This window comes from Phascolarctos cinereus, unplaced genomic scaffold (assembly GCF_003287225.1).
Source record: "Phascolarctos cinereus isolate Bilbo 61053 unplaced genomic scaffold, phaCin_HiC Scaffold_3;HRSCAF=262, whole genome shotgun sequence".
Taxonomy (NCBI): Eukaryota; Metazoa; Chordata; class Mammalia; order Diprotodontia; family Phascolarctidae; genus Phascolarctos; species Phascolarctos cinereus.
The window spans coordinates 89,226,822-89,244,979 of NW_027555736.1; the positions used below are offsets into that span (position 1 = coordinate 89,226,822).

Here is an 18,158-nt window from a genome sequence, read left to right on the forward strand (position 1 = left end):
ACATCAGAATGACTTCAGCATTGTTCACAAAGCTAAGAGTAGCAAACTGGTGACACAGGGTTGTGCATCGCTGATTCCAATATTAAACCAGAGTCAACAATGATGCTCAGAGCATAAGCTCTGGGGTAGAACAGCCTTTATGGGTTACAAGTGCCTATACCAAAAATCTCACTTTCAGCTTGAATACTTATTTTGTTTACAGTAAAAGTCTGTACTATGGCCAGATTTTCTCTGTAGCTGTGTTCCTTCTCTAGCCAAGATTTCAGATAGGCTTAAGGCTTTGCTCAATCCCTCCCTTCTCTATTGGTTTGCTGTTCTAAAGTGAGTCATAACATTCAGAAGGAAAAAAATAGCCATATAAATCAGAACACATGTGTATAGATGCACATACATACACACACACATATATATATACACTCTATATAAATAGTAATTCTGGGTGACTACTTAAATGCATTTAACATGATTCTGAACTAGGTGAAGTTGTGTAAGAATTTCTATGCATTCAGTATTTTCTTGTACTGTTCCTTTCCCCCCTATTTATGTATATTTAACACATGAAGCCTCACATAACACGTATAACCAAGCATACAGAGAAGCAGCGTGCCACATTTCAAAGAGTACTCCTACATAAGGGGGCCAAACACACTATCTGTGTTCCAGTGTGGGTTCTGCCAGTCAGTGACTCTTTGTATGATCTTAAAATTAGTTTGCCTTGCTGGGCCATCAGTTTCCTTACATGTAAGATGAGGGATCACAGGATCACAGATTTAGAGCTGGAAGGGACCTGAGAGGGTTAAGAGGCCTAGCTGACGCCTTCCAGCTCTGTGATGCTACAACTTCTAAAACTGTTAATAAACTAGCTAACCCTAAATCCTCTGCTCCTCTTCCTGCTGCTCGTACCCTTATGCTTTCAGAGCTAACAGCAGATAATTCTAAAGGAGGAAAAAAGAAGGCGTTTAATAAGCACAAAGAGAAGAAAATACAGCAAATATAAGATTCAAAGTTATTGCTTTACTTCATAGCCTCCTTACTGTGATGGAATCCATGGTAGGAGAGTCATTCTTTGGTAAATAGGGAAGTGAAAATCTTTGGTCAAAGAGGCAGGACCTAGAATCTAAGGAACCCAAGGTTCTAGGTGTGTCCAAATCCTATCTTAAGAAAAAGGATTGGTTCCAGGGAGCCTACCTCTGGGGAGAATCAGTAAAATCCCAGACTAATATTGTGGCTCAAATGGACTCTCCTCCACGATGTCCCAGAGAATGAATCCCTCAACTCTAAAGTCTGCTCTCCTAAAAGCCTTGCCCAGCCTCTCTGGAACAGTTCTGCATTTTTAGACTACTTTACCACTTTGCATAGCCTGAAAGGGCCCTGAAGACTCAGGGCACTTAGCATGCCCTGAAGTCTGAGGTAGCTGAGAATGCCTCCCCTAATTTTTCAAATGACTCTGTCTGGCGGTTTCCAAAAGGGGTGCTGGCATGTCACCTTATTTCATGGTTGTCTTTCATCTGTGATGGTTCAATGTCAGAGGGCCAATGCAGAGATCCACCTCAATCCCAGACAGATTTGTAAATGACTTATTTCAGATAGGGATCAATAACCAGGGCTTCAGAAACCACAATAAGCGTGTCTGGTTGTTATATTATTCTTCATTTATTTCCCATTCTTAAAATTGAGCATTGAAAGTTGTCCACACATATAAATAACACTACAGTTTCTTATACACTTTCTGCTATCTGTCATGACTTAAAGTATCCAATGGTGAAAAGAGGAAGAAAAAATCTTCTTGAAAGTTAAAGTTGGTTATTCTTGAGTAGGTGGTACACTGATTTCTTCCCCCTAGCTCCCTTTCGCCAAGGAAGCAATGTGGGAAGACAATATGTACACAGATTAACATAGCATGCCCTTGTACATGGAGGGCACCAGAATGACTCAAGTATGGGGACTAACCTTTTGAAACAACAAGCAGCTTCTTTATTTATACAAGAGAAGAATACAGAAGAAAAGCGTCATTTTCACTCTAGCCCTTTCGGTGTTTAGGTTCCACCCGTGCTTATCCCCTACTACTACTACCCTGGCCCAAGCTGTTACTGTGCCCCCCAAAGCTGCTATGTTTAGTATAAACCAGTGGCTGCAAAATTCCTGAAATGCATGCAACTTAAAATTTCTTTAAGCACACAGGATCAAGTTCCCAAGTCCACGTTAGTTTTTTATTTAGAACAGATAGGTGGCTACGGTTCTGCTGGATTACGCAACGTGCTTGTGCTTGTACTGGCGTCCACTGCCTCTTTGGTTTTGGGCTGCTGTACCTCTGTTCTGCACTCTCTTTGGACATTTTCATTCTTTGAACTCTTCTTGCTTTTGTCTACTGCTGTGGCACTGACTGCCACAGTTTCCTGCAGGGGCTTAACATTTTCTTGGGAGCTCGGCTGGAGTTCGTAAACTTGAACTTGACCTGGGACATCTTCAGCTTTCTGTTCAAGTTGTTCCAAAATCTGCTGGACCTTTCTTACACCATCCCTCCTGGCCTGACGCACATCAGCACGTCCTTCAGGGTCCACTGAATCCAAGGCCAGAAGCTCTTTGGTCAAATACTCTTCAATCATCAAATATTTTTTGTCTGTCTTCTTTCCTTCAAATGAATTCACAGCCTGCTCAAGCCCTTGGACCTTCTCCAGAATTGCTTCCACTTTCATCACACCAGGATGTTTGGGGCCTGTTTCCATATCAGCTGGCTTCTGTGGTGCTAGTTCAGGAGAAGAAGGAATGGAGGAGACTGGCTTCTCTTCCGCATCTACATTCTTGGAAGAGCTAAAGGGCAGGAGGGCAGGGAATGGGAGAGGGGCTGGGAACTGGTGCAGAAGGGACTTTCACTTCAACCTTCTCAGAAGGAGGTGGAGGCTTCTGGGAAACTGGTTTAGACTCGGCCTCCTTGTGAATAACTTGAATTGGGATGTAGCCTGAAGAAAGATCTGGTCCAGCAGGGCTTGACTTGCTTTCTGGTTTGTTTTCAGGTTGCGGTACCGGGGATGACTCTTGGCGTACCCCTGGCTGATGAGAAGAAGCCTGGAGAAGACAAATATATTTTTAAAAACTGGACGCTAGGTTAACTCAGAGTGACAATTTTAAGGAGATGTAGCTACATGGATATTTTCAAAACTGAAAATACCAGAAAATACATTTTCAGGACAGGCTTGGGCTACATAACACAAAGTGAAGTACCGATTATGAATGACATCTATCAAGTTAATTAAGTCAATGAAGAATGCCAGTCACAGGTAGGGAGGATTGGGGGGGGGCGGCAGAAGTGAGGGGAGGGGTAGGACTTTTTGTTTCTCTAGACTGTACTGATTTAGCTCATTAGTATTACCAAATCTCTCCTTTTGGTATATATATATAAGTTTCCAGTCAGAGTATTTTCTTCTAAGATTCCATTTCTGAAAGGCTCTGTTCCTTTTCTGTCACTTCTGACTGCTCAGAGGCTGTTCGTGTCTAGGACAGTTTGCTCTTTGAAAGGATGATGAGGATATTTAAGAACCATGCTTCAGAGATAAGGGGTGGGAGAGGGAGACGGGGCAGAAGAGTAAGAACTGTTTCAAGACAACTGTGGCAGAGACAAGAAGACAAAACTCTAATTACAGGCAGCTAAGTGGCATGGTAAAATGTTAGGCTTAGAATTGGAAAGATTTGAGTTCAAACCCTGCCTCGATTGCCTCATATGTAAAATGAGAGGGTTGGAATTTGATGGCCTATAAGGTGGCTTCCAGCTCTATAACTATGATTCTATGAAAAATGCCAAATATCTACCTAGGATGATGGAAAAGAAATCAAATGACAAGGATATTTAATCTTTTAAGAACTCTGCTTCAAAACGGAGTGGAGGGGAGGGAGGGAGGACTCTGCTTCCAGATAACTGGGCCAAAGACACAAGCATAAGCAACAACTCTAGCCATCCACGTGGCATAGTGCATAGTGGATCCACTGGACCTGGGGTCAGGAAGTCCTGAGTTTGAATCACACCTCAGTCATTTACTAGCTGTGTGGGCAAGCCACTAGACCTCTCCCATACTCAATTTCTTCAACTATAAAATGGGGATGATAACAGCAACTAGCTCATGGTTGTTTTGCTGTGAGGATCAAATGAGATATGTAGAGCGATTTGCAAACCTTAAAGCTCTCTTAATAAATCTTAGCTATTAGTATTCTTGTTATTCAGTGTTTGCACTGACTTGCTGAGTGCATGCAGGAAGGCGAGACACAAGTTGCACTGCTTCTTATGTCATCTGTGCACAAAACAGATGAAACGGTGCTCTAACTCCATCTATTTACATATATGCTAACACAGAAACATGCCCCTCTAGCCCTCAATGTGCTCATCTGTAAAATACGGGATTGGAACAGATCACCTCTAAGCTCCCTTCTTCCATCTGTAAACCAAGAAGTCAATCTAGTGGGGATCAGTCAGGTTCACGGAGGAGCCTTCTCCAGCCATGCTCCCATGCTGCACTGATCTCTCCCTGCTCTGAGGAAAGCATGTAAAGTCTCTATGTCACACCATGTTCTCTAATCATGGATGAGTCTGGTCTACACAACTGCACTGTCGGGGAAGCCCATGAGACCAGGGAACAGGAGCATGCCTTTTACTTGCACAGAGTTACTAACCTAGGACATGCTCAATACATTACTCATTAGTTGATAGAGGGACTGATTAACCGATCAGGTGTAGTCAGCAACATGTTACAGTAAGAGGTTGAGAATCATGAAGCACCTCTATTTTTTTCCTTACATAGCATAAGCAAAGAGAAGGAGACAGTGGATAGAAGGCTGGATTTGGAGTCCGGAAGACCTGGGTTTAAATCCCCTTCAGACGCTTATTAGCCAGGTGACCCTAGGCAATTCACTTAAACTCTGTCTGCCTCCAGGAAAATGGAGATGACAGGAGCCACCACTTTTCTGAGGGTTGCTGGGAAGATCATATGAGATAATCTATGGAAAAGAATTTTTCAAACCCTTAAAATGCTCCATAAATGTGAGCTATTACTAAGAAATATTAATATTCCACAGAAAACAGCATGGTTCTAGCAGTCAGCTCCATAGAAGGGGAGACTGAATGCAAGTGCTCCAAAAGGCCCCTGTATCACAATGTCCCTCAAACCCGTATAATGATGGCAAAATATTCTCATTTTGAAGTTATAAAGTCTATTGAAGTTTTTAAAAGGAAAATATGCAAAATATTATTTTTCTACAAATATTGTCATTCTGCTAATCCAAAGCATGCAGAAGGAGGCTATCGCCATTCTATAGACCAGCGTATGTTTTTTCAAGTAGCACAGCTGTTTTGAGCAAACCAGGATATGTTATTCGTGTAAGAGGCACAAGAGGTAACTTCAAGGACTTCTGGGTTAGCAGAAATGCATGGCAGATCTATTGCTAGTGTGCTGGCAGTTCCAAGTGGCACTAGACTCACATTAGATAGTAACAATGACAATAGCTAACATTTATATGGCACTTTAAGGTCTGCAAAACACTTCACATACCTTAATTTTATTTGCTACAACAACCCTGTAGGGTTGGTACTATCTCCTATTCCTACAGGAAAGATGAAGAAACTGAGGCTAAGAGCAGTTAAGTGATTTGCCCAGGGTCACACAGCTAGTTAGTGGCAGGGGCGGGATTCAAACCCTTCCTATGGCATCCACTAAGCTCCCTCGTTGCTTCAGTTCTCAGGAAGAAATGCTCTTTTACTGACAATCTAAACTGTCACATAAAAGCAATGATGACAAGGCATCAATCTCTTAACCAAATCCACCTTAGCCCGTGATGCCACTCAGGGGGAGCCCTATCTGTTGGCAGCTTAATCTTAGGTCCCTTCGCAAGGGATCACCAAAGGCAAACAAAAGCTTAACTAAACAAGCAGACAAAAATCACAGGAGTGAGAGAAACAGCAGGGATCATCCACTGATTCGAATCCAACCCCTCCATTTTACAGATTAGAACTAAAGGCCAAGAAGGGGAATGACTTGCCACAGTAAATAGCTGAGGAGTTTAGAATAGATGAGAAAGCTATTGAATTAATGGATAGGTCAGAGGAATCAATTCTTGTAGGTACTTCACAAGTTGCTTAATACTTCTCTAAACTTTGGGGAAAGGGATGGGCTGTTTTATGTTGGGGGTTTTGTTACTCTGAGGTGCAGAGAACCTGAAAGTGATTGATCAGATCCCCCCACCCCATTCCAATAACATTAAAAAAGAGTTAGTGAGTGGCAGATACAGGAACCCAATTTCTGGATCCTTTGGTTCCACGGTTTCTGCATTTTACCACAGCTAATCCCCTAGGAGCCCATGAAATTAGGCTAGGCCCAGAAGCAGTCAGGCTGTAGCCAAGTACAAGCTGTGACAAGGAATCTTGGTTCTCGGACTGCATTTCGGTAGGCAGCTCAGAAGGGAGGACAGTAACACAATAACACAGCTAACATTTATCAAGCACGACGTAAGGCTTGCAAAGTGATTTGCATTACCAATAGCCCTGGGAGGTAGGTGCTATTATTATCCCCACTTCACAGATGAGGAAACTGCGCCTGAGAGCAGCTGAGTGACTTGCTTGGGGTCTCACAGCTACCAAGTGTCTGTGGCCAGATTGGATCTTAAGGGTCTTCCTGACTCCAAGTCCAGCACTTTATCCACCTTACCACTGAGCTGCCTAGTATGATGGAATGGGAAGAGTACTGGATTTAAAACCATTGTAACTGGGTTCAAATCCAAATTTTCTGGCCCAAATGGTTCAGAAGTACTTCTGCCACTTGCTATCCTGTCCAACCTAGGGAAAGTCACTGAACTTCTGTGGCCTTGATTTTGCTCCTCTGCAAGATTAGGGGAGGGAGAAGAACGTGGAATTTGGGGCTGTAACTCAGAGTCTTTTCTAATTCTAAATTCCAGTAAACTGCCTCACATGAAATGCATTTAAATGCACTGCTTCCAGAAATGATGAAAGACCAACGGGGTGAAAATTATACTAAGCCCAGACGGGGTTCTTCAAGATTAATGAATTCTTGGTCTTCTGGGTAAAGCGGCCTGAAGTCTTTGGAATAGAAGTCTCCCTACCTGGGGGCTGTCAATGACCGTGTGTCCTCGGGCAGGAGATGAGGAAAGTACAGGTGCATTAGCTCTGCATGGAGATCCTTCCCGGCTGGATGTGTCCCTGGCAACCACTTTGAATGGGGACTGTGCATGGACGACCCTGGGTTCCCGGTCATCAGCATGGACTCTGTATGTTGGCTGTTGGGACTGGTATTCTGCCCCCTGGGAAGCTGGATAGTGAGTCTTCTGTGCCTGATGATAAGCCTGTGCTGGATGCCTGGGGAGATTTTGCTCATGGATCACAGGAATAGGTATATAGCCTCGGGGAAGCTGGTGGCTTCCCTTGGTGCTCCTGGCAGCAGATGGAGGCAGACCAGAGGAGGAGGAGGAAGAGGAAGAGTCTGAAGCAGCTGGAGACTGGGATCTCTGCAAGTCACAAAAGTAAAAAAGATATTTCACTTGGATGACCTCTCATCCTATGTACTCACTACATTAACCAAATGTGATGGATTGGTTTCTTTTCTTTCTTTTTGCTGGTGCCAAGAAACTGAACAAAGTAGATGCCCATCAACTGGGGAACAGCTGCACAAATTATGGTCTATGAATGTAATGGAATATTACCAGGCTGTGAAAACACTGAAAATAATGAATACAGAGAAGAATGGGAAGGCTCATGTGAACTGATACAAAGTTAAGTAAGCAGAACCAGGAAAACAATTACACAATGATTTACAACACCACAAATGGAAAGAATAACAAAATAATCAAAACTGAATGCTGTGAGAGTGTAATGATCCTATTTGGCCCCAAGGAAGACATATAAGAATGTGCCTCCCTCTTTGAAAAGGTATGGGTGTAGAACACTGCAGACAGCGCTGGACTCAGGTGATGCATTGGTTAGTTTTGCTGAAATGTCTTTTAAAAAGATTGTCTTTATTTTTGTATCCTTTGCAATGGTTCTTCAGAAAGGGAAGGGTTGAGGGATATGCTGGGAAATAGAGGTGAGGTTAAAAACAAATCAATAAAAATTTAAAAAGAAAAATCCCACAGAGCACAACTACATGCACTACTTGTTACAAAAGAGAAAGCTTCCCCTGATGTTCTGTATCAGGGTTATTTTAATTCCCACATGGAGCCAAGCAGATGCAGAACGCAGAAGACATGAAAGCTATCTTTAGGGCAGACAGAAAAGGAAAATTATTGTCTAAAAGGTAGGTAATGCTATTTGCATCTAATATGTCTAAGGTCTTGAGCGAGAAAATGGTTTAAGAGCTGGTCTCAATGCACTCAATCTAACTTTCAGAACCACGGGACTTCAGAGCTGGCAGAGACCTTAAAAAAGATATGGTCCAACCCCTCATTTTGTAGATGAGGAAACAGAGACCTGGAGAGGCTAACAATTTGCTTGAGATTACGCTGGCACAGAGCCAGGAATAAAACCCAATTCTCCCGACTCCCAAGCTATTTGTATTTTAACTTTCCCACAATGCTTCCTTGCATAGGATCATAATGCTAGAAAACTGGAAAGGGACTTTATTAACAGTCATCTAGCCTGACCTCATTTTACAGCTGGAGAAATTGAGTCCCAGAAGTGTGAACTTACTTGCCAAAAGTCACCCTGGTAGTACAAGGCAGAGCTAGTAGCTGAATCTGATCTTCCTTCTCGTGATCTTCTATGCCAGACTACAATTTAGACTTAGGGTCTCAAAACACTGCCTTAATGCAGGTACCTCCGGCAGCAACTTGGTTTGGTTTTACTTTAGAATTAGAGATATTCAACTTTGCCTTGCTTCAAAAACTTAGCTATTTGTCTCTGAAATAGGAAGAAAATTAATTGACCATGAGAACCATTGGTTGTTTGGTTTTTTGGGGGGGGCGGGGCAGAAGGGAGGCAGCATGGTAATGTAGAAAGAGAATCAGGTTTGAGGATCAAAAGATATCTAGGCTGAAATTTTTCCTCTGACACTTACTATTTATGTGTCCGCATAGCTCTTTTATAAGTCATATGATCTTTCTAAGACTCAGTTTCCTCACCTGTAAAATGGAAATAATACCTAGAATGCCTACCTCACAAGGTTGTTGTGAGAATTAAATAATACAGCATTTTAAAGCACTATAGAAGTATCAGCTATTATATTATTTGATGAAACAGTCTCAAGAGATTCTTAAAACAGTATGTTAATTAATATACAGTTTCAGGGAATGTCTATTGTGAGGTCTTTGAATAATTGTTGGGAAAGTCTCTTTTGTCAAAACAACATATATTGGGGGAAAAAAAGCCAACTTTTCCTGAGTGGCCTGGTGACTGATGAGGATACCCAAATAACCAGTTATACATTAAAAATTGGAAATGCCCAGGAAATCCAAATAATATGCCTATGGGTGACCGAATGAACCAAGGCAGTCCCAAAGGGCAATGAATGGTGGCTAGACCACTTTCCTGTAAGATACACCCAAGTACCTCAAGTCCTTGAGAGGCTGGAGCTGCTGCAGCTGTTGTTGCTTTTCCACACTGTTTTTCTGTCTGGGCAGATTCCGATGAGCTTCTGAGGGGGGATTCTGATGGGGAAAAGGACCTTAATGGTGACTGAGATCTCAGAGGGGTTGTCTTTGCTTTCACTCGCTGCATCCCAGGCTGATGGTAGGAGTAGAACGGGTGCTGCTGTCGGTTTTCAGATCCTTCGTGGATAACTGGAATGGGGATGTAGCCAGCACGAAGTTGGGGATACACTAGGGTGCCCTCCCTAGCAGGAGGCAGCTTGGGACTCTCCTCAGATGGGCCATTGGTTGATGACTGACTTTCCTAAAACAAAAGGAACCAGAGACAAAGAAATGGGGGATGGAAATGAAATGACAGGAAAGCAAAATATAGAAAGAATGTAGCTATTCAAGTCTTCAGAAACAAAGAGAACTTCTCGACACCCCGAGAACAATGTGGGAATTTTCTGGACAATCCACTTTCAATGACCATTAAAAAAAAAAGCCCATGGCACTCTTATTTCACCTATCTGACTCCCAGGGTAGGAGCCTTGACCACCTCTGCTCCTCTTCTGCTTCCAAATTATTCTCTCAATGGTCATTCTTCTTTTGAAGGGGGGACTTTTCTTTTTGTTTGTCTCCTAAAGGCCCTACACCTTGTAATTGCTTGACAAATGTCTGCTGGATGTTAAAAAAAATTAAAACAAAACAAAACAAAACAACCACTTTTGTACCATTATTCTCCTGTCTCCTCAAAGCTTTTTTTCCTTTTATCCCTCTAAGGAGGCTACTGTTTGGCTAAATGTTAAAGAAGCATAACAACAAAGAGAAAGCAGGATGAGTTTCTGGTTGGCATCCCCAACAATGAATAAGGTCAATATCCATAACTGGCCAGTCAAGTCTATTCTGGGTGATATAATGGTCAAGAGAACACATCAAGCAGATAGGTATTTATGTACCTTGCTGACTCATCTGAGACCCAACAGAGAGAAATGATCAGTCTTGTAGTACTGGTGATTAAAGAAATTAAAAAAAGTCAAATTACAGAACTACATTATTTCAAGACAATTCATGGATTTAGAGCTGAAAGGAATCTGGGGGCATCAAGTCCAACTACCTCATTTTACCAACGAGGGCGATGAAGCACACAAAGGTTAGATAAGTTTTCCATGGTCACACAGCTATTAAGTGTCTGGTCCCAGTTCATCTGGGTTCAATCTTGTATCCACTATACTATATACTCTTTGTTTTACTAATCTTTTGATTTACTCTTTGTTTACTAATTAGAAAGATTAAAGATGAGCCAAAGAGGTTTGTAACAATGATCTTTGCACCAAAACAGAGAGGCTAGCTAATCCAAGTTCAAGCCAGGGTTCAACAACAGAGGTTTAGAATAGGGTAAAATGCCTTCAAGTATACAGAAAGAACGTAGAAGTGGTTATGAGCCGAGGACTGCAGAGCCTAGGACTATTTGTGCAAGCACAGGTTAAGTATGACTGGGATCCCCCTTATGTCCTCTTATGAAGTTCTTCCTTCAGTGGCCAGTCTATTTTGGGGCCCTCCTGAAGGCCAAGTTCCAGATGTACCATTGGGAAAGATCAGGTTACAGACAACAAGGCACCTCGGTCACTCACTAAGCAATGTCATTATTCACTATGCAGGGAGCTTTCCAAAGGAAAGCATATCATACATATATTTGGAGTCCCCCAAAGTAGCTAAATCTTATGAGTACAAAACGTCAAACTGACATTTGGCCATTGACCAAACTGAATTTTGACCACTCATGTACATCTAAACATGGCAACTTCTTTGAAAGGTAGTAATATTCTGGCTCAAATAGAAATATTTTCCCTTAAGTGACCATATCTTTGAAGACAAAAACAAAACCAATTAAAAACTAAGAAACTTTGAGATTACAGAGAAAAACTTCTCCTGTAACAATATCTGTCCAAGGCAAAAAAGTGAACATGAAAACTATGTGACAGATCTAAATTTTAGTTTTGTTATATGAAACATGTATATGTACGTAAACATTTAGATGACCTTGGACGCTAAATATGTTTACCTAACAATGTTTCCCTCTCTTGGAGGAACCCCATTCCTATCAACTTTCTTCAGCAAATATCAAACGCAAGGATATCACTTTGTCCTTGGGGACACTGGCAGCCACTACCCACTCTCAGGGGCTGGATTAGCATACCCACATGCTAGGGCTCCGGCATTTTTTTTTTATTACCATGCTTAACTCTCCAGAGTCAGGCATCATACCAAGAGCTGAATTTCTAACCACTAAAAGAAGCTAAAAGGAACAAGAGGAAAATACTGTCTTTCACAGAGGCACCCACGGAAGATTTGTTCCTCCTCCTTCCCACTTTAAAGAGTGGAGCTGGAAAAAAGGCTGACTTTTCATCACCACTATAGGGTTTTAGTGGGGTTTTTTGGGGGGAGGGTAGTGGTTGCTGGTAGTGGTTGTTTTCACCGGTCATACTCTTTCACAGCCTTAACACTGGGGTATACTGAATGAAGCCAAGTCAACAAGTATTATTAAAAGCCCACTTACGTGCCAACACTGAAACAAAAGCTACAGAAGATACATAGATGAGAGTGTCTCTTACCTTCAAGGAAGCTTACAGTCTAATTACAGTGGCAAGAATACATACACAGAATATTCAGCATTCAAAATAATAGTGAAGAAGTTGCATGGTACAGACTCTTGGGATCTGCGAATCTTTTAAAAACATGTTTTGATAACTATATTTCCATATAATTGGTTTCTTTTATAATCCTAGGCTTCACCAGAATGCCAAAGGATGAGGGGCACATCAAATGAAACAAGAGAAGGAAAAGACTATGGGGTTTTAGGTAGTTGGGGAAGGCTTAGAAAGTGATGGAGGTGAAAGAGCTGGGCCTTGAAAAACAGGTGGAACTTGGATAGGTGGAAAAACAGTAGGAGACAAGAATGGGATAGAGGGCAATATGAGCAAAGACAGAACTGAGCAGGTTATGTGTCAAGGACTAGCTTTACTGGGGTGAAAGCACATGATGTATGGGATGGCTGGAGACGAAGCCCTTTCCTGTTTGGTTGAGTTGCTTAGCTGACAGGCAGTAATAGGGAGATCCTGTGTGTTAGTAAGTAGAGTAGGACTACATAATGGAAACTTCGTTTTAAGAAGATTCTGAAAGACTGTACTCAAACTTTTCTACCTTGTTAAGACCTGCAAGAACGTGTCCTCCATTATGCACAAGAGAACCCCATGACAAGCCACTGGAATAAGGCCTAAATGGAAGACTCCTGTACAGGTCCAACAATGTTCTCTGTCATCTGAGGACCAGCCTAACTGGGATCAGAGAGGACAATCATCTATTACCTAACAATGACTGCTGAATTTTTTTTAGCCATAGCAACATATAAAGACTGTCTACACGAAGGTGGCAAAGGAGTTCCAGCACTTGGCACAGTGCCTGGCACACTGCAGGGGCTTAATAAGTGCTACTTGACTAAGTTTCAGTCTGTATGGAGGGAATGGACCCAAACTCTGAAAATGACATATTCTTTAAATATTTTGAAGGTCGAAAAGAATGGATTGGAGAAGAGAAAGCCAGGATGAAGGGAGACTAATTAGAGAGTTTATTGTAAGATATTGTAGAAGGTAGGCATGAGTTGAGAGGAAGCATGGTGTGGTGAAAAGAGTCTTGGATTGGGAGTTGGAGGATTTACTGTCTGCATCCCAGTTCTGCTACTTACTACCTGTGTGACCTTGGGGAAATCACCTAGTCACTCTTAGCCTTTTTTTTTTAATCTATAAAATGAGGTCTCTTTCTAGATCTAATGCATAAACCTATGATAGGGGTAGTGGCAGTGGCAAAGGATAGAAAGGAAGGAATCCAAGAGATATCAGAAGGAAGAATCAACCTAACCTGGTGACAGACTGGACAGAGAATGAAGGACAGGAAGAGGTCAAAGATGACTGACAGCTACCTAGGTATTTGTACTTTTTTTTACATTTTAACAATTATTAGACATTGTATAGTAACTTAAATTTGTTATATAAAAGGTTACTAGTTAGTGAATTCTCTAAACAAAACCCTCAAAGATAGGAAAAGACGCATTTATGTGGCTAAATAGTTGGAAGGGACCTTAGAGATCATTTAGTCCAATGCCCTCCCTTTTATGAATGAATTAAATGAGGCTAAGAGAGATAAAGCTGTCCAAAGTTCCATGGCTAGTTGAAGAGTTGGCATCTCTATACTGATTTTGACACTGATAAGCAATCCTCTCTCGTCAGGATTCTCTTTCTTCTCTTGACGTCTGTCAAGGATCTCTCCTGATTCTCCTCCTATTGGTGTGGTTACTCCTCAGTCTTCTTTGCTGTATTCTCATTCATATCCTGTTCCCACTCTAAACTTTAGGTGTTTCCCCCAGGCTCGGTCCTAGGCCCTCTCTTCTTTACTTCTTTCTCTAAGGTGTCATTAATTCCCATGGATTCAACTATACCTTTAAGCCAATGACTCACCAACCTATACATCCAGCCCTACTCTTTTCTCTCGGCGGCAGGCATCACCAACTGCCTACTGGACACCTGACTGGATGCCTCACATGCATCTCAGTATGTTCAAAATGGAACTCTTCTCCCTAACTTTCCCTATTTTTTCTTTCTGTTAAGTGCACTATCATTTTTTCTAGTCTCCCCAGTTCACAAATTCAAAATCATCCTTGCCTCTTTCTCCTTTGTTGTCCTCCTATTTAATCAATATCTAAAATGCTGGTTCTTACTCCACAAAATCTCCTGTATCTGTTTCAAATCACAATCCTTCCATTCACAGTCATGATTCTAGTTCAGGCCCTCATCATCTCTGTTCTGGACTACTGTCGTTGCCTCCTAATTTATTTCTTTTGGTCTCTCTGCTTTTAGTTCCTCCCCTCTAAACTTCACAGATACCAAAATAATCTTCCTAATGTACATATCATTCATTCCCCTGCTCATGAATCTTCAGTGGTTCCTCACTCTCTCAGATTCAAATATAAACTACTCTGCAACCTGGCTCCCTTTGCAGACTTCCTTCAACACTCATTCTAGGTTCCAACGAAACCAACCTTCTTGCTGGTTCCCCTAAAGTCAACATTCCAACTCCCACTCCTGTGCCTTGTACAGATTACTCCCCCAGTTTGTCTACTGTTCCCCAAACCTAACATTCCATTTCTTGTCTATGCATCTGCATAAACTGTCCCTCCCCCCTAGGATGTATCCCACACCTCCTCGTCTCTATCTCTCGGAAGCTTTTGTTTTTCCCCTCTCCATGACTCAGCTCAGATACTAACCCTCCCCAAAGAAACCTTTCTTCATACTTCTGGGTCTTAGTGTTTGCTGCTTCCTCAGATTATCTTATATTTACTTAACTACTTACAGATTGGACCTCCAAAACTGGGGTGGGGAATCTACAGCCCCAAGACCACATGCGGCCCTCTAAGTCCTCAAGTGCAGCCCTCTGACTAAATCCACTTTGTTATGTGAACCTTGAGGCCTTGGGTTCCCCATCCCTGTTCCAAAAGAATGAAAACTCTCTGAGGGCAGGTTTTCAATTTTTGTTTTTATATTCCTGGTGTCATACATAAAGTAAGCATTTAATAAGTACTTGCTAAACTGAATTCCAAACTCCCAATTTCTCCCCTTTTCTCTCTCCCACACTACCTCTTGGAAACTCTACCTCACACCTTTATATAGTACTTTAAGATTTACAAAATCCTTTCAGTCTCTTTTGGTCCACACAAAATTTCCTGTGGGCTCAAAAGCCTCCATTCAATTCAACAAGTAGGGGCAGCTAGGTGGCTCAGTGGATAGAGCACCAACCCCAGAGTCAGGAGGACCCGAGTTCAAATCCGGCCTCTGATACCTGACACTTATTAGCTGTGTGACCCTGGGCAAGTCACAACCCCATTGCTTAGCAAAAACAAAACCAATCAATTCAACAAGCATTTTTCGCCTTTTCTGTGCAGGGCATTGTGCTTGGGCTGCAAAACACAAAGATCAAACAGTTCTTGACCTCATGGACCCTACATTCAACTCAAGGAACAGAACATAGAATATATACACAAATAATTAAATACAAAGTACTAAGGAGGTTAACACAGAGTGACTTTGAGAGAGAAATTGAGACAGAATGAGAGGGAGTCAGAGAGTGAGCAGTAAGAACTGGAGGTGGCCAGACTTCCTGTAGGAGGTGGCACCTGCACTGGTGCTTTAAAGGAAACTAGGGATTCTAAGAAACAGCCATTATTTTCAGCTTTTGAAAACACCCTGGTATCTTTTTGGAAGTTTCTATTTAGTTTCAATCTTAAGTGAAAATAATAATCACAGACAAATTTCCTGTGAGGTAGGCAGAACCAATATCACTGTAAAGATATTAACAAGGATTGCAGCTAAAATTAGAATCTAGGTCTCCCAGAATCCCAGGCTGGTGTTCATTCCATACTATCCCACTACGCCTCTCTTAAAAGGGATACATACACACACACTCCATAATTAGCGCCCAAGAGCATCTAGGTGTCACAGTAGTTACACTGCTAGGCCTGGAGTCAGGAAGAACTGGGTTCAAATGCGGTCTCAGACACTTATTAACTGTGTGACTCTGGGCAAGTCACTTCATCCTGTTTGCCTCAGTTTTCTCATCTACAAAATAGCAAGGAAGGAAACAGCAAACCAATCCCAGTATCTCTGCCAAGAAAACCCCAAATGGCATCACGAAGAGGCAGACACAACTGAAAAACTACTCAACAACAAATAATTAGAGCCCCACCAAGAGAAAGTAAAATAATGTTGTAAAGCAGCTCTTTCTAATTTTCATTGGATCTTAATTTCACATAAAATTGAAAATTGCCAGCCATCTTAATTTAAAAGATTCAACATCTTTTTAAAAATTAAATAGGTTTTTCTTCAAGTTTTAGTAAAGAAAAATGTTGATTTCTCCATTCAAAAATTTAAGATGGTCTTTTGTCTTTATATTTATTTAGGGAATTCTCAAAGAGGAAACCGCCCCCTCTGATGGAGATAAGCAATCTGTCTAGTAAAATGTGGTCGAGCAGCTCTTTGAAACACTGAGACTTTAAATGATGTACATGCCAATGGTCACACAGCTATTTAGTGTTGGAGGCAGGACCTGGACCCAATCTCTTCCTGACTCCAATGTGCTTCTCTGTCTATGCTGCCTCTCTTATGTTTTTAAATTGCTCTTTTAAAATGGCTAAACAATATATACCAAAATATTCATAGCAGAACTCCTAGTGGTAGCAAAAAAACCAAAATGGACACAAAGCCATTGATAAGGGAATGACAAAAAAAAATAAGTTTGCTATATGAATGTACAGGAAATGGCCAATGAGGAATTCTGATAACTATGAGAAGATCTGTATAAAATGAAGTAGGACAAAATGCTCAAAGCCAAAAGAACAAAGTGCATAAGAACCATAACAATGTAAATGGAAACATCACTAAAAAGAAAATTAATTTTGAGTATTGGAAAAAAAACAGTTAAGAGCCCAAAGAAGAGATGATGAAACACACCTCCACCCTTACATCAGAAAGGAGGGGACTAGTAGGTCAAGAACATAGTATAAATATACCATGAGATGTAGTCATTATAGCAAATGTATTTAATTATTTTCTTTAGTCACATGGAAGGTTCAACCTACATGGGGAAAGAGGAGGGAAACAATTCTAACACAAAGACATCAATAAAATATAATTCTAAAAAAATTAATCGACATGAAAGAAAGGTTTCAGCACAGCTTCCCTAATAATCTTATACTAAGGTGTCCTTGCCTTCAAATTTAGGCATAAGCATAGTGAATCTTGTAAGGCTTTTTTTCTTTTTTCTTGTAGAAAGCAATGCTGTTAACTACAAAATCATCACATATGGGCAAGTTACCATAATTATATTATCTCTTGCTCAGCATCCTCCCAACTTACACATGACATGACAGTACACCTTCAACATTTACTCTAAAAAAAGGAATGTGTGATAATAAAGAGTTTAAACAGATCACCATAATTTAGAGGGCACAGATTGGCAGAGTGGATATCATACTAGACTTGGAGTCAGGATAAACCTGAGTTTGAATATTCTACTATGCTAATTAATAGCTGTGTGATCATGGACAGGCTGTATAACCTTTCTGAGCCAATTTTCTAATCTGTGAAATGGCAATAACAAAACCTATAGTATTATTTATACATCTCACAGAATTGAAGTGGGACTCACATGTATACAAAATTACTCTTAAAAATGTAATGTTAGTGCTACTAACTCAGAGAACATAACTTGGTAATTTAACTTTTATATTCCTCTGTCTTAGCATTCTGAGAAATACTTTTTGCCAAACAATTTTTGCTAATTATCATCATCTTTTAGGTAAAGACACTGGGAATATATTATTTGGTAAATCCAGATAGGAATGGAAAAAGTCACTGCTTAGCTGACTGTACTCTTGTTTAAAATCTGATAGTTCTTCCCAGCCATCTTGTAAATTGCCTTGAAATTCTCAGCAAACTGCCCTGCCCTCAAGTATCAGGTTCTACTGCTCTATGCTCTACAGCTCTAACTCTATG

General features: G+C 41.2%; 1 protein-coding gene across 1 annotated transcript in view; it reads right to left on the reverse strand.

Annotated features, from left to right (window-relative positions):
• Positions 1-1,631: 1,631 nt before the first annotated feature.
• The window catches only part of BAG3 (BAG cochaperone 3), a 32,618-nt gene continuing 16,091 nt past the window's right edge, over positions 1,632-18,158 (reverse strand). The window contains 4 exon segments of the mRNA XM_020988214.2: positions 1,632-2,814; positions 2,816-3,066; positions 7,102-7,503; positions 9,539-9,880. Of these exon segments, the coding sequence (XP_020843873.1) occupies positions 2,232-2,814; positions 2,816-3,066; positions 7,102-7,503; positions 9,539-9,880 (1,578 nt within the window). The 3' untranslated portion in view covers positions 1,632-2,231.